Raw genomic sequence first — 15,506 nt, 5'->3', positions numbered from 1 at the left:
TGCTTTCTATCTAGGATACATGTAGCCCATGAGATGACTAAATACCCAAGACATAAAGCACTTTGCAATCGTCCCAATGTTTGTTCAAAAACAAGAACTAAGACCAAGAAACAATATTCAAGGAGTACATCTTGCTCTCATTGGGAAAAGTAATCAAATCTTATTTGCACACACTTTGGTTCATGTTTTTAAGTATCCTTATGCAAAGAATAGAATCTACTTCATCTAAAGATTCATAGAACTATCCACTCTGCACGAGATACTCTCTTGGGTTGTTCCATAGGAGAGTTCTTCATCCAAGAAAGATGCACTTCCCAAAAAACTCAACTAAAAGATGAAAAAGTGAGAAATGAGATCGAGTTCCTTTTTTCTAGGATTTTAGGCACACTGGGTTACTTGCATAGCCGGGCAGACCCGTTAGGTTATGCAAATGGAGGGATACATAAAGACCCCTAGGGTTAACTAATAGAGTAAGTTTCACCAGTCATGGAGTCAATAATGTGTTATCAGTACAAGATTGCAAAAATGTAATCATGTCATTGCAATCCCTAACTATAAGTGTCTCACTACTTAAGATCTTGATCCCAATGACTCTTCAATCAAATTCAAATGTTGCCTTTTCTATTATTTTACTTTTCCTTCTACCTTGATAGGATCGTTGTTTTCCCTTTTTAAAACAAGTATTTTGTCATATATGAAAGTAGTCACCATGCAACCATTTTGGTTCATAGAATAAATAGTCATCGTGCATTTTACACATTTTGGTTCATAGAATAAATAGTCATGATGCAGTTTGCACACGAGTAGATTACATATCAAGTACTTTCGGTTACCAAATCATCATGTACCATGGTGATACTTCCAGCTACGAAGGATATCATGAAGCTGAGTAAGCAGAAAATTTAGCTGGCTACAGTTTGCTGCCCATGCAAACCTTTGATGCCTGGTCATAATTAGCTATTAGTGCATCTTGTAGCTTTTCCTGGTGAAGGTGGTTAAGCTTTGTAAGGTGATGATCATGAGGGAAGCATAGGCGGGGGTAGTCCAAGTAGCCTTTGAATTGGTCGTGGGTATAGAAGGTGGCTCTGTGATAGCGGTTGAGGGGGGCGTCGAGGACAAACCGGAGGGGGAGATCGGGGTTGGAGATGAAGAGGCGGCCGTAGGCCACAAGATCGGCAGCTCCAGTGGCCACGGCCTCCATTCCGGACTCTCTCGTATAGCCGCCGCTGGCCATTACCACCCCTCGATATGCCTGCCGGAGCACTTGAAGACAGTTTTCATGACCATCCGCCGGCTCTACCTTCGCTTCCGTGCTGAAGCGTGGCGTCGTCATGTGCAGATAAGCCAGACCGGCGGGCAGATTATTGAGCTTCCCTACGAGATGGAGTCCGAGGGCTTGCGGGTCGGAATCCGTCGCGTCCAGATGGTCGATCACGGGCGATATCCTGAGGGCCGTGCGCGCGTACCCGACCTCCTTTCCCACCGCCTCCACCACCTCTAACGCAAACCTGCAGCGGTTCTCTATCGGGCCCCCGTATGCATCCGTCCGGTCGTTGATGCCATCCTTCAGGAATTGATCTATCAGGTAGCCGTGGGCTGCATGGATCTCGACGCCGTCGAACCCTGGAACAACAATATCATAGTTAAGTGAGATACACAATTTCATAAATTACATAATCCTTGTGTCACCGTTTGTATCCTAGACGACCTGCATTCCTGGCGTTTCTAGCGGCTTGCCGATACTGCTCTACTATGTATGGGATCTCATCCGTTCTGAGAGCGCGTGGTTCAGAGAACTTCTCCCTCTTCATCGGCCATGGCAGCTGCACAGACCACTCCTTGGGGAGTCGTCTCCCGGTGGATGAGACAGGAGGTCGCCCATGGGGCTGGTAATCTGCTTTCACGAGAGCAACAATAATTCAACAATAAGGACGACAGTTCTAATGAAAGCTGTAACTGAGACTAACGAAATGGCACTGATCATAAGAACCCTAATTGAAGCTGTACAGTCGGGGCCTAAGAACTGTTGTAACGTAATTAGTTATACGTTAAGAAGCCAGCTCGTAACCTACACGTGTGAGAGGCACGCCCCACGTGCCACAGCTGGCAGAACATGATGCCACCCTTGTTGTGCACAGCCGTCACCACCTCCTTCCAGGCTGCTATCTGTCGTTCATCCCAGATCCCAGGGGAGTGCGGGAAGCTGTGGCACGATCACAGTAAATTTGGCTATCGCCAATGCATTATGCAATAATTGCAGCCGTGAACGCATTATATAATACACAAACGCAACGTGTAGTAATTATAAAGTTGCATGTGATACCGAGATTACCCTGTGGCCTCTGGGGCTATTCCCACTCCTTCCGATATAAGCAGACCACCGGCCGTGGCTCTCTGTGAGTAGTATTCCACATGAGCAGGCTGTGGTACGTAGCCCAACGCTCGACAACGAGTGACCGGCGCCATGACAATCCTGCCATTAGTCCTCAGATACAAAGAGTTAATCGTTTGTATGAGGCTTTTTTCATGAGAGAGAGAGAGAGAGAGAGAGTACCGGTGGCTCAGACGGAATAGTCGATCACCCAATGTGATGGGAGACATCAAAGAGCCTAAGACGTCCTGTTTAATCATGTCGCATTCCCGCACGTTCTGAAGAAGATCATCCTCCATGCTGTGCCAACCTGGTAACGATGAATCAGCGCGAGAAAACGCTAGTTGTGCAATGTCACCGTGATTGTTCGTCCTATGGCTGGGCGCGCAAAAGGTGGATCAATAACATTTCGCATTTCGACAAGAATACTAAGGCCGGTTACAGACTAGGGCGACGACATGTAACCTTCGTCTGCAACAGTAAATATATATTGACCGCATTCGCATCAGATGTCCGATTCTAGTAACCCGAAGGTCGAAGGTTCGTATTTTCCACGCGCATGTATTTTGAGAACGCAAGGCCTTCTAGTTCTACCAGCAGCAGCACAAGGCCGCCCGACAATGTGGTCGGCCCGGATGGGAAACCCTCTCCACATCAGCCTGGAACCATGCATCCGGACGATGCGCAAGTCGCTCTTTGTGGCGCGTGATTGGTCTGCTCTGCTTGAGGTTGAGGAGGGAAAAGTTTTGGCCGCCTGTGTGTGTGTAACGAGTGTCGGCTGAGACGTATGTGGACGTCTAACTTGCAATTTGGCCATGCGAAAATATGTTACAAATTCCCGGAAATAAAGTAGTCTGCCTCAGTGCCTTGACCTGTGAAAGTTTGAGCTAATATTCCGAGCACCGACCTTGGCGTAAATGTTCGGTGCGAGTACAATCCGTATGAAGGGATAACTAATGTCGCATCCTCAATCCAAACTTGCATTTGTCATGATGTCACATGATTAGCTGGTGGCCACCAAATTCATTCGATACTCTATTTCCTAACCCTCTAAAATAGACCCCCAAAGTTGGGCCAAGTTAAAATCGAACCCCAAATCCATTTGATAACACACTTGCTAGCACCCAAAAGTCCGGGCCAACAAGTTGAAATTAAATCCCAATTTCATGTGATAATTATGGCATCTCAAAAAAAGATCCCCAAAGGGAGTCACAATAAGTTGAAAAGACGTAATACACATCACGGTGAATCATATATTCACCAATAAACAAGCAATGGTAGCAATGCTTAATCCTTAGTCAACTACATTCCATGTACCTAGAAGCTTATTAGCAATCCAATATTACCCTTACATAAATGGGAAGGAAGGGGACCTTTTCATTTCCATGTCTTCTTGATTCTACAACAAAGCTAATGAATTTTGGAACTTAGGCTTCTGAATTTTAGTTTTCTTAAGGTTTTGTGACCTTTACATTGTGGTGTCATTCTTCATGATGACAAGAAATGTCAACCTTGGGATGTACATTTAGGATTGCCCTTGCTACCTCCGCACTGGTAGATTTTGATTGGTTCTTGATCATGTCATCATTTGCAACTATTTGCAATCTATATGTGTGTATAAGTTAGATGCAATATATTGAATAAGCTAACAAACTTTCATGAATCATCATATTGTGTTTGTTTGTGTAGGGGATGGTATTGATTGATTGGAGACGTACACTCAAATTTCTGATCTATGCTAAATTGCATTGTACACTCATCAATATTGACTCTTTAGTCCTTGTCAATAACCTTCATTTTGAGGCACTACTGCTCTTGCAACTAGACACTATTGAGTGGCTCAAAGTATACCAAACACACTTGGTGGATTCAGAATAGGCTATCTCTAAAATTAAAGTTCTTTCTAAAGACCTACCCAAATGTATAGACGAGGATGATCAAATGCATTTTGATTGGCTTGAATATTCAAGAAAGATATTAAAGCATGTGTTCAGTGTTCACCACCAATAAAGCCCCTTTTTCCTCCAAAAACCCCAAACTAAGATCATCATTTGAAATCCTTTCAAGTTCTTCAAGCCCTAAAAATGTAGAATACTCCTCTCTCAATCCTCCATCATACTCTAAAGAGGAAGATAATACTCTAGCCACAACCTCACATACCCCAACATGGGCCAATAACAAAGAAGAACCCCTCTATGTCGATGCTTTCATTCCATCTCAACATTTGGAACTCCTTTCAGTCAAGAGTGACGAAACTTGGAATTTTGGAGAATATACTCTTGTTATCCCAATTCCAATAGAAATGCGGCTTATTTTAGTTGGAGAGAAAAACTTGTTTGTAGTGGCTAAAGAACATTCAAGTTTGTCTCAATAAGGTGTATCTTTGTTATCATGCACCGCACAACTAATGTAACCTTTTTCAATGCAAATCTTTGAGAAAAATTGATATTCATTCCCATATGGCCTTTGTCTTGCTACTAAGTCTCACAAGGAACCTAAAAGCAAAAAGCATGCTAATTTCCTCTATGAATGTATGAACTATTTCAAACTTTTTATCAAGTGCACATGTGACACTATTAGTCACAAGTCAAAATGCAAGAATAGTTCAATTTTGTGGTTTCACCACACCTTGTGGTTCATCGTTCACAATGTAGAGAAAGTCTTCATTAGAAGGACACTAAGGGAATCTATGAGTCTCTTTTCAAATGGATTGATGAATGCCACATCTTTATAATCAAGGTATCATTACTTTTTTCCTATTTTAGGGATCTAGTTTTTTTTGCCATGAAAAAGATACTCACATATACAAATGGAATTTTGTTAACAAAATTGAGAGGTGATGATATCAAGCTCATTGACAAATGCCTACTTCCCTCCAAAACCAACAACCATGAACTCACCATGAATCAATCTCTCTAGGCATAAAAAGAAGCAACTACTCCCAAAATGTGGTATCATCCTATGGTAGTAGAAGAGGACATGCTCACTCCAAGCCATAAAATTTTGGTAATAGAAACCCTACCCTTTATGAGACATCTACAAGGAGTTCTACTTCAATCAACCTTAAATGAAAAAGCATTACATTGAAAGATTACAACAATACAATCAGGAAATTACTCTATGATTAATGCATGTTTTCATTATCAAGAAACCTCATGGAAAGATATCACTTCTCTCAAAAAAATATCAAAAGATTGTAATTATGTTTTTTTCTCAAAAATGTGCTCAAGGAAAAAGTGCATTTAAAATCTTTTGTACATGAATTCTTTTTTGTACAAGATATAACTCTCCCTCTCTCAAAATGTTCATCTTTTACTTTTGGATTGACTTTTCTTCCTTCTCTCAAACAAGCATTGTATCGCCCCAAAGAATTTTTCTTGAATAAGAATAATCAATAATGCTTCTACCACCTTTATCACTCTAGATTCTAGTTTTTGAACAACATCAACATGTTGTGACAGTTTATCTTAATAACATTGAGAATCCCTCTCTTAAAAAGTTCCTCAAATCGGGTCTAAACCATATCCCCTCACGACCACCAAATTTCCATGAAGTAAAACAAGCCCTACTCAATGCTTTCTCCTCCTTTATCAATCTACTAGATTTACACATTTCCAAACTTTCGAAATCCTTTACTCAATTTATCCATAGAAAACTCCAACCTTTTGTTCAATCTCTAGATCCTTAAAGAAAGGATGTGACCCCTTATTTATTAATCTACTAGATTTGCAAATTCCCAAACTTTCAAAATCCTTTGCTCAATTTATCCATATCAAACTCCAACCTTTTGTTGAATCTCTGGATCCTCAAAGAGAGGATGTGACCCCTTATCACTTCAAGATATAGGCCTTATACCGATGTTAAAAGCGACGAAAATGTAAATAACAAAATTTACCCCCGTCGTCGCAAAAAGCATCGTTATTGGCGATGCCATAGAACAGTCGGTATCAGCGTCGGTATTGGCGTCGGTATCAGCTCCGCAACCAGCATCGGTATTGGCGTCGGTACAACCGGCTCTGATACCGACGCCAATACCGACGCTGATAGCGACGGTTTGCGACGAAAATAACGATGCAAGCAGTAAAATTTGCGACGCTAATAGTGACACTAATAGGGGAAAAATTTTTGTGGCAGGGCAGCAAGCTGCCGTGCCACATATAGCACTGTGTGCTTTATTAGAGCCATACAAAATAGTTTCTGCACTATGTACAATGCGCTTGCAAACAAAAACAATGTATACTAAAATCATAACACTGATACATGAAATAAATACATGATCGCATAATAAGCGATTTGTACAATCATGACAAGATATCACTAATACATAGAAAATGTCTACATAGATCAGGCGGCCCAAAAATAAAGGTGTGTGAGCTCCAGGGATCCAAGGGCGAGCTACATATCCTCGTCGTCCGAAAGCTCGTCCCATCGCAAAGGAGCATTGAACGGACTCTGTAAAGAAACAACACATCAGTCCACCATACAATAATGCATTAATGCATTCTAATTAAACATGGTAACTACGGACAAGAAAGATGAGTGACTTACAGGGCCGTCGCGTCTATACAATCGGTCGATCAATGAAGTGAGACCATGCCTCTCTGCATATTGAGTCTCAAGGCCAGTCGGATTGCGATTTTTAATGGAGTGTTGCAAAGAAAACAAAATGCTAACTGCTAGAAACATGATTATCAGTACAAAGGATATTGCAAAAAAATAAACAAGCAAAACAAAAGAAAAATTTACAAAGTTCTCCAAATATGTCCTATAGTGGCCACCACTCCCAAGATGATGGACCACTCCGGCCTCGAGTCATGCCCTTGCCGCCTCGCGCTGCTGACTCCAACGTCCTAGAGAATCTGTAGCCTCCTCCCTCAGTCGGCGCCAGTCGTCTGCATCTAACCACTCGGGCTTTGCAGCCCCACTCTTGATTGCCTTGCGTGCGTCGGATCGTCTATGTGACATATATGCATGCATGCAATCCATCATCCAGCCCGTAGAAAATCTATCTACTGAGGATGGAACCGGAAACTCCTCATGCAAGGATGCTATTATGTAGTCCTTGCTCCCCTCCGATATGTTCTTCCAATGATCTAAGACGTTTTGCCGAAAAACTTGTTGGCACAACTCTCTCATGCGAGCCATCACCCTCATCCCCTCATCATTCATGATGATGGCTCATGACCTATCATCAACTAGATATCCATATCCCCCTGGAGTCTGCCTAAGATGGGTCCTCTCCCATGTGCGTCCACGCTCCTGGGCATATCTAGAGACCCCTGTGCATCCGGTGTACCGACTAGGGTAATATCTCTCGGAGTGGCTAAGCAAAAGCCAAAGTAACTGGAGTAGACATCCCCACAGGTGTGACAAATCCCTGAGGTGACGCAAATCCAGCTGAATGATGAGACAGAGACACCGCGTCTGTGTCTCCACAACATCCACCTGAGCCTGAGCCACGCTCCCTAGAAGGGCCACGAGAGTGAGGAGTCGCACGTGTATCCCGTGTCGACTGCAGGCTCACTGCATCCGTATCTCTGCAGCATCCCCCTAACCCCGAAGTACTCCCTCCCTCTGGCCCAAATCTAGAGCGTCGAGCTCGTCTGCTCGAAGTTGAAGCATCCGATCGCGCTGAAGTAAATCTAGCAGAGCGCCTTGACGAAGACCGAGACAGTTCCTGGTCTGGCATATCTCTGAATCTCGTGATCTGGTCTGGAGACATGCGTATGAAGATATCATGTAACTCCTCATCGCTCATCCCTCGACTCATCCTGAAAATGTCACCTGCATAGATAAAAAATGATGTTAGAATAATCAATTTAAATTATACAAAGCACAGTAATATAAATCCTTTAAAAAAATATCTTACTTAAAATGTATATCTTATGTACCCTTATAAGCGATTGGTCAACGAATTGAGTAAGTGGATAATCCAAGTATGAAGTATCCTATGGTCCCATGTCAATCTCTTGACACAACTCCGCATACACTGGAAGGTTGATAGACATGTCACCACAAAAGGATGAGTCCACCTCGTTCTCAAAGAATTCTTGGACTACTGTATTTCCATCATTGTTAGCTGATGCTGGCTCCAAGCTTTTGGTGGCCTCCACCCCTTGCAATATCGATCCCTCTATTTGCATATTATCTTCATCTATGCTCGGAATATCGCTTTGATCATATACTCTCACACTTCGGGGAGTTGAAGGTATAGCATACCACCATCGAGGTTGTCTGGGGTTTGGATAGAAGATTACGTGTTCACAAACACGTACAAGAGAGTTCAAACCATTGTGACATAAACCATGTCGTAATACAATTAGCAAACAAATGAGTCCATGCACCTGTTCACAATGGGCCGGCAACACAAAGCTGTCGCACAAATCCGTCCTTTTTTTTTTTGAATCTATTTCGAGAAATCCAGATGGACCTCATCAAACTGTTGCTCCAGCTCCTCTAAGTATCACTTTGAACCACTGCACATCGAATAGTATCATGGAGAAGCTACGATAATCCACCGTAATAATACTTTGCAAGTTCCCAAAATACTCCATCTCATCCACAACCGTGTTTGGATCCGCTGCTCGTCGTCGGCTCTCTTGCTTGACCCTTATCATGATACCACAGTCCATTGTGGAGCGCATTTTGTCAATATGCTCCACGCGAAAATGCCGTCCGCGTGACCACGTTGCACTATATATTTTGTACTGTATATTGAAACACTCAAATTAGATGTCGCATAGATATGACAAATTCTAAACCCCTCATCACCTTTGGACTACATCCCCTCAAGAATTCCCACTCCTCCATTGAGACGTCTGTCCCTTCGCGAGACACTGCGGTCAAAGCTCCATGCAACCATCACGTTGACATGAACCGCGGCATCGCCTCCATGCCCTCGGGATATCGAATCGGTCAGTGATGTGTACTATGCCGGAATTCAGCTCGCGCTTCCTCTTGATCTTGCCTAGCGATCAAGTACTTGGCGAGCCACGTCTCCATAGAGGCATGGTGCAACATACACTAGCGCCTCAAACACCAACCAACCTTTAGCCATGCTACCTTCTGGCCTAGCTCGATTTCGCACAAAGCCTTTCAGGGTTTTCATGAAGCACTCCAAGAAGAATATCCATCGCGTATGGACAGGTCCAGCAATCTCCACTTCATCTACAAGATGCACAAGAAGGTGGATTTGTATTATGAGCATGTTGGTGGGCAAGTATTTCTCAAAGAGACAGACCGTCTCCACTGCTCCCCGCCTCGCGGATTCAATAGAGGACGTCTTAATCTCCTTCTCTGAGATCCATTGCACCAAAGTCGACAACCTATAAATAGCCTCGATATTTCTAGAGTAAGACATCCTGCGATCGTGATCGGTAGTACAAACTGCCACAAATGAGAAAGCATTATGAATAATGGCTACACTCCAAATAGCAAAATGTGCACAACAAGTACAATCCGTTCATAGTACAAACCTGACATATCTTATGCCAGTCATGGGATTTTAGCTCTAATAATTGGTCGTCTTTTGAAAATGCAGACCTGAGAGAACGCATCATACCCGTCGGAGTGTGGATAGACTTGACTACTTGCTTCACAATGCGCTCTTCTTTAGTGGACAAAACCCAAGGAGCGCGAGGAAGCTGCACGTGACCATCAGCACTCGACTACGGCCAAAGCGCCTCCATCTTACTTACCTCCTTCAAATCCATTCATTCCCCTATAGTGTCTCTCTTTCCTGTGATGTGGTCCCATAGCAAGCTGCCCACATTCTTGAAAATATGCATGGGATCCAACAAGTGGTTGATCTATAAGTGGGTCCAATATGGCAACTCGTAGAAAACTAAGAACCGCCGCATTCCGTTTGGATGTAATTCCGCGTGGACCATTTTCAGCTCGTACCAGCTTGCAGCGTTCATACATGTTGGAGATCGTCCAAGGAAACCTTCCTTGAGTTCATGATCCTCTGGCAAGAAAGCAGTGTGTCCTTGATATACCATCTTCTTCATGGTTCATGACCTTTGGGAGTCTAACTATGGCCCGCACAATGGACATGCATGATAACCTGAGGTAACCAAACCTGTTCCAACACCACGACCCAATGAATACTTGCTTGAACGAGATAAAATATAGATATTACCAATGAGAATGAAGGCATGTTCACCTGAGCACTCTCCGAATCCCGAAAAGTCATGCATCATCCACATGAGAATGGCTCGAATATTGGCTGAGCGTCGACCATCGCACCTGCTCATATCTTGCACGACGGTGACCCCCTCCTCCCACAAAATCTTAAGCTCATCGACTAATGGACGGAGATACGCATCCATATTTTTGACTTTGTAGCGGCCGAGGACGAGTAAGCTAAGGATGAGATGTCGTTTCTTTGTACAAAGCCATGGAGGAATATTGTAGTTGACAAGGACTATAGGCCACACACTATAAGAAGTTGAGCACAGACCAAATGGGTTCACGCCATCTATTGCAAGACCGAGCCGAAGATTCCTTAGCTCTCGAGCAAAGCCTGGGAAGGTAGAGTCAATGTGGCTCCATGCGCGTGAATCCGCTGATATTCGTTGAACTCCATCCGTTGACCTATTCTACGCTTGCCACGTTGTCAAGCTCACCATGTCGGATGTACGAAACATGTGGTTTATGCGGGGGATAAGCAGAAAGTGTTTGAGAACTTTTTGAGGGATGGTTTGCCCTTACAAGTCCTGTCGATACGTGTGAGCACCACACTTTGGACATGTCTCCATAGTCTCGTATTCTTCTTGAAACAGTATACAATCGTTGATACATGCATGGATGTTATTGTAGTCCATACCAAGCTTTCGTAAAACATATCGTGCATCATCACGAGACTTAGGCATGGTATTTGCAGGTGGTAATATATGATATTTCAATAACCTGAAAAAAATCATAAGCACCTTGAAAAAACACAAATGTTTTTAATAATAGTACCAAAAAAAAAATCAACGAAGCGTATGTACAAGGTACCTGAACAACTCGGTCACACTCGTATCGCTCCACTCGTATTTTGCTTACACACTTAAGAGTGCAAGCAGTGTCTTCAGGCAAGATACTCGACACCCATCATATAATGGTATGGATACTTCCTCTCTAAGCAGATCATAAGTCTCGATATCCATGGGAATCAATACATCGATCATTGCCTCCATCTCAGGCTCCAAGATTGTAGGTAGGTCTGGAAGGTTGCCTGTCTCCTTTGGCATTGACGCTATAGATTGGCCTTGCAAGTGGTGGATTGGCTCCTACACTCCATCTATCGCATGCCCACGAACTCTTCTAATTGGCCGCAAAGGGTGCACTCCTCCTTGGGACGAGACATCACCTCCCTGGATAGAAAATTTACCAACGAGACCCAATCTTATTGTATATAGTATTCAATTAGCTTGCGAGTACAATGCATGATTGATATTAACTTTTCTTACCGTTTGCTAAAAATTCGCAATTGCCTGATCAATGATCTCAGATTGAAACTCGCCAAATCGTCGTACGTGTTCTATAGACAATCGGTGTTTTCGTCTAATTGCCAGCTTGCATTGAGAGCAAGGACATGGGACACGCTAATTAAGATACGCCTCGCGATCTTGAACAATAGGACCTTTATCGTTTTCCATTTTGTCTACATTACAACGAACAATTTTTTTTTGTTATCATTCTTTTTTTTTCTTAGATTGTTGTCCTCTCCTTCCATCTCTCTCTTTTTCTACGACCACGACTATGGCTACGACCACAACCACGACCACAACCACGACCACGACCATGACTACAACCACGACTACGACTACGACCACGGCTGCGTAGTACCTAGCATATAGTACCTAGTACCTAGCATATAGTATCATAGAACTACGACCATGGCTACGTAGTACCTAGTACCTAGCATATAGTACCTAGTACCTGTCTATCTATCTATCTATCTATTTTTCTATCTATCTATATACCTTCATAATACTTAGGTACAATAGCAAATATGGGTAGTAAAGAAGAAGAGAAGTTGTAACACTGACTATTATACCCACATATCGTTACATTTGTCTATTTGCCTTCTCTTCTGTCTATTTTTATTTGTACTCTTTGTACGTAGATGCATACATAAATATAGAGAGGGGGAGGGTGAAATGTGATGGTACCCTTGTGCCAACACAAGTGGAAGCTTGTACAATGTAGTTTCTAGGATAATATATTTGTACCCTTTGTACCTAGATGCATACACAAATATAGAGAGCAGGAGGGTAAAATACGATAGTACCCTTGTGCTGACACAAGTGGAAGCTTGATTCTAGGATGCTATCAGGCTATGGGGATGATGCTAAGAGGGTACTATGATGGTATGTGCTAGGTCCATGGACTCATTCTTAGTGAGGTGAATCGCCAATCCTATTCTTAGTGAGGTGGACTCATTCTTAGTACACACTATCATAGTACCCTAAGCTTATTGTAAGGTCCAATTTACTTTTCTCTCTTTCTCTTCCTCTCTCATTTCCTCTCCCTCCCTCTTTCTCTCCCTCTCTCATTTCCTCTCCCTCCCTCACCCTGACCCTCTCTTCCTCTCTTTCCCTATTAGGTTTAATGATTTTTATCTCTTTTTCTCTCTCCTCTCTCCCTCTCTCATATTTCTTTTTCTCTCTCCTCTCCATCTCTCATTTCCATTTCTCTCTTTCTCCCTCTCTCATTTCCTCTCCCTCTCTCACCCTCACCCTCTCTTTCTCTCTTTCTCTATTAGGTTTAATGATGTTTTTCTCTTTTTCTCTCTCCTCTCCCTCTCTCATTTGCCTTTCTCTCTTTCTCCCCCTCTCTCATTTCCTCTCCCTCCCTCACCCTGACCCTCTCTTTCCCTATTAGGTTTAATGATTTTTCTCTTTTTATCTCTCCTCTCTCTCATTTCTTTTTCTCTCTCCTCTCCCTCTCTTATTTCCATTTCTCTCTTTCTCTCCCTCTGTCATTTCCTTTCCCTCCCTCACCCTAACCCTCTCTTTCTCTCTTTCCCTACTAGGTTTAATGATTTTTCTCTCTTTTTCTCTCTCCTCTCTCTCTCTCATTTTTTCTCTCTCCTCTCCCTCTCTCATTTACCTTTCTCTTTTTCTCTCCCTCTCTCATTTCCTGTTGCTCCCTCACCCTGACCCTCTCTTTCTCTATTAGATTTAATTATTTTTTTCTCTTTTTCTCTCTCCTCTCCCTCTCCCTCTCTCATTTTTTTCTCTCCTCTCCTTATCTCATTTCCCTTTCTTTCTTTCTCTCCCACTCTCATTTCCTCTCCCTCCCTCACCCTGACCCTCTCTTTCTCTCTTTTTCGATTAGGTTTAATGATCTTTCTCTCTTTTTCTCTCTCCTCTCCCTCTCTCATTTCCTTTTCTCTCTTCCTCTCCCTCTCTCATTTCTTCTCCCTCCCTCACCCACACCCTCTCTTTCTCTCTTTTCCTATTATGTTTAATATCTTATCTCTTTTTCTCTCTCCTCTCATTCTCTCTTTTTTCTCTCTCCTCTCCCTCTCTCATTTCCTTTTGCTCTCTTCCTCTCCTTCTCTCATTTCTTCTCCCTCCCTCTCCCTCTCTCATTTCCCTATTATGTTTTTGTCTCCCCCCCTCTCCCTCTCTCTCTCCCTCTCCGTCCCTTTCCCTCCCCCTCCCTCTTCTGTTCCCATTTCCTCCCCCTCTCCCTCTCTCTCTCCCTCTCTCATTTCCTCTCCCTCCCCCTCTCTTTCTCTCTCTCTCCCTCCCTCTTCCTTTCCCATTTCCTCCCCCTCTCCCTCTCCCTCTCTTTCTCTCTCTCTTCCTCCCTCTCCCTCTCTCATTTCCTCCCCCTCCCTCTCCCATTTCCTCTTTCTCCCTCTCTTTAATTTCCCTCTCTTTCTATCGCTCCCTCTCCCTCCCCCTCTCCCTCTCCTTCTCTCTCATTTCCTCTCCCTCTCACATTATACACAAATTATACAAAAAATAAATAAATAAGAGAGAGAACGCACTCCCCCGCCCTCTCATTCTCTCATTTCATCCCCCTCCCTCTTCCATTTCCTCCCTCTCCCTCTCCCTCTCTTTCTCTCCCTCTCCCTCCTTCCCCCTCCCTCTCCCATTTCCTCCCTCTCCCTCTCCCTCTCTTTCTCTCTCTCCCTCCCTCTCCCTCTCTCATTTCCTCCCTCTCCCTCTCTTTCTCTCTCTCTCCCTCCTTCCCCCTCTCTCTCCCATTTCCTCCCTCTCACTCTCCCTCTCTTTCTCTCTCATTTCCTCTCCCTCTCTCAATATATATACACAATTTATATTTAAAAAAGTAAAAGAGAGAGAGAATGCACTCTCCCTCTCATTTCCTCCCTCATTTAAAAAAGTAAAAGAGAGAGAGAATGCACTCTCCCTCTCTCATTTCCTCCCTCTCCCTCTCCCTCTCCCTCTCTTTCTCTCCCTCCCTCTCCCTCTCCCTCTTCCTCTCTTTCTCTTTCTCTTTCTCTCGCTCCCTCTCCCTCTCCCTCTCTCATTTCCTCCCCCTCCCTCTCCCCTCTTTCTCTTTCTCTCCCCCTCTCTTTCTCTTTCTCTCCCTCCCTCTCCCTCTCCCTCTTTTTCTCCCTCATTTCCTCTCCCTCTCTCAATATACACAAATTAAACCCTAAACATGTAAAAGAGAGAGAGAATGGACTCGCCGTAAAGATTTGGCGAGGGTTTGGCAGCTCCTCTTCGCGACAGCGGCTCCTCCTCTCCTTCACGAACGACGGCGGCGGCAGCAGGCCTTCTTCCTCTCCCTCTCTCACCCTCTATGCAAAACGGTCGCTTTCTCTCTTGCTCTCCCTCTCGAAATGTCTCACGAATGAGCGAAATGAAACGCGCTTAGGTTTCGGCCCTCTTTTTTTTCCCTGTGGGGTGTCGCTATTTGTGTCGCAAATAGCGACGCCGCTATTTATGCATCGCTACCCGCCGTCGCTATACATGCATTTCCTTGTAGTGTATTTTCAAACACTTACATCTCAATGTTCTATTACAAATTTAGATGATAACTGTTACATAACTCTAAGGAAGATAAATGAATTAAGTTGTTGAAGGAATTGTGAGGAATACTTCCAATGGTTATAAGGGTATTGGGTATGATATGTGTGATATCTTGGGAGAAGATTTTGGCCTTGTAA

The 15,506-nt window shown here is 43.6% G+C and overlaps 1 protein-coding gene across 2 annotated transcripts; it reads right to left on the bottom strand.

The window, feature by feature from the left end:
- Positions 1–568: 568 nt before the first annotated feature.
- On the bottom strand, positions 569–3,013 carry LOC148040587 (putative 12-oxophytodienoate reductase-like protein 1). Of its 2 annotated transcripts, XM_087666815.1 has the most exons (5): positions 2,555–3,013; positions 2,333–2,473; positions 2,073–2,203; positions 1,709–1,894; positions 569–1,623 (listed from the first exon to the last, which is right to left on the bottom strand). In XM_087666815.1, exons 1-5 carry the CDS (start codon positions 2,668–2,670, stop codon positions 911–913), a joined length of 1,287 nt encoding a protein of 428 aa, XP_087522941.1. In that variant the 5' UTR covers positions 2,671–3,013; the 3' UTR covers positions 569–910. The 2 variants fall into 2 exon arrangements, with proteins under 2 accessions (XP_087522941.1, XP_087522933.1); XM_087666807.1 differs by having other exon boundaries at positions 2,333–3,013.
- Between the last annotated feature and the right edge of the window lie 12,493 nt (positions 3,014–15,506).

The sequence above is a fragment of the Lygodium microphyllum genome, chromosome 2 (assembly GCF_053477565.2).
Source record: "Lygodium microphyllum isolate KBCC chromosome 2, Lygodium_microphyllum_v1.1.10, whole genome shotgun sequence".
Classification (NCBI taxonomy): Eukaryota; Viridiplantae; Streptophyta; class Polypodiopsida; order Schizaeales; family Lygodiaceae; genus Lygodium; species Lygodium microphyllum.
The sequence above is the reverse complement of the archived record's forward strand: the minus strand, read 5'-3'. Positions and strand labels throughout refer to the sequence as shown.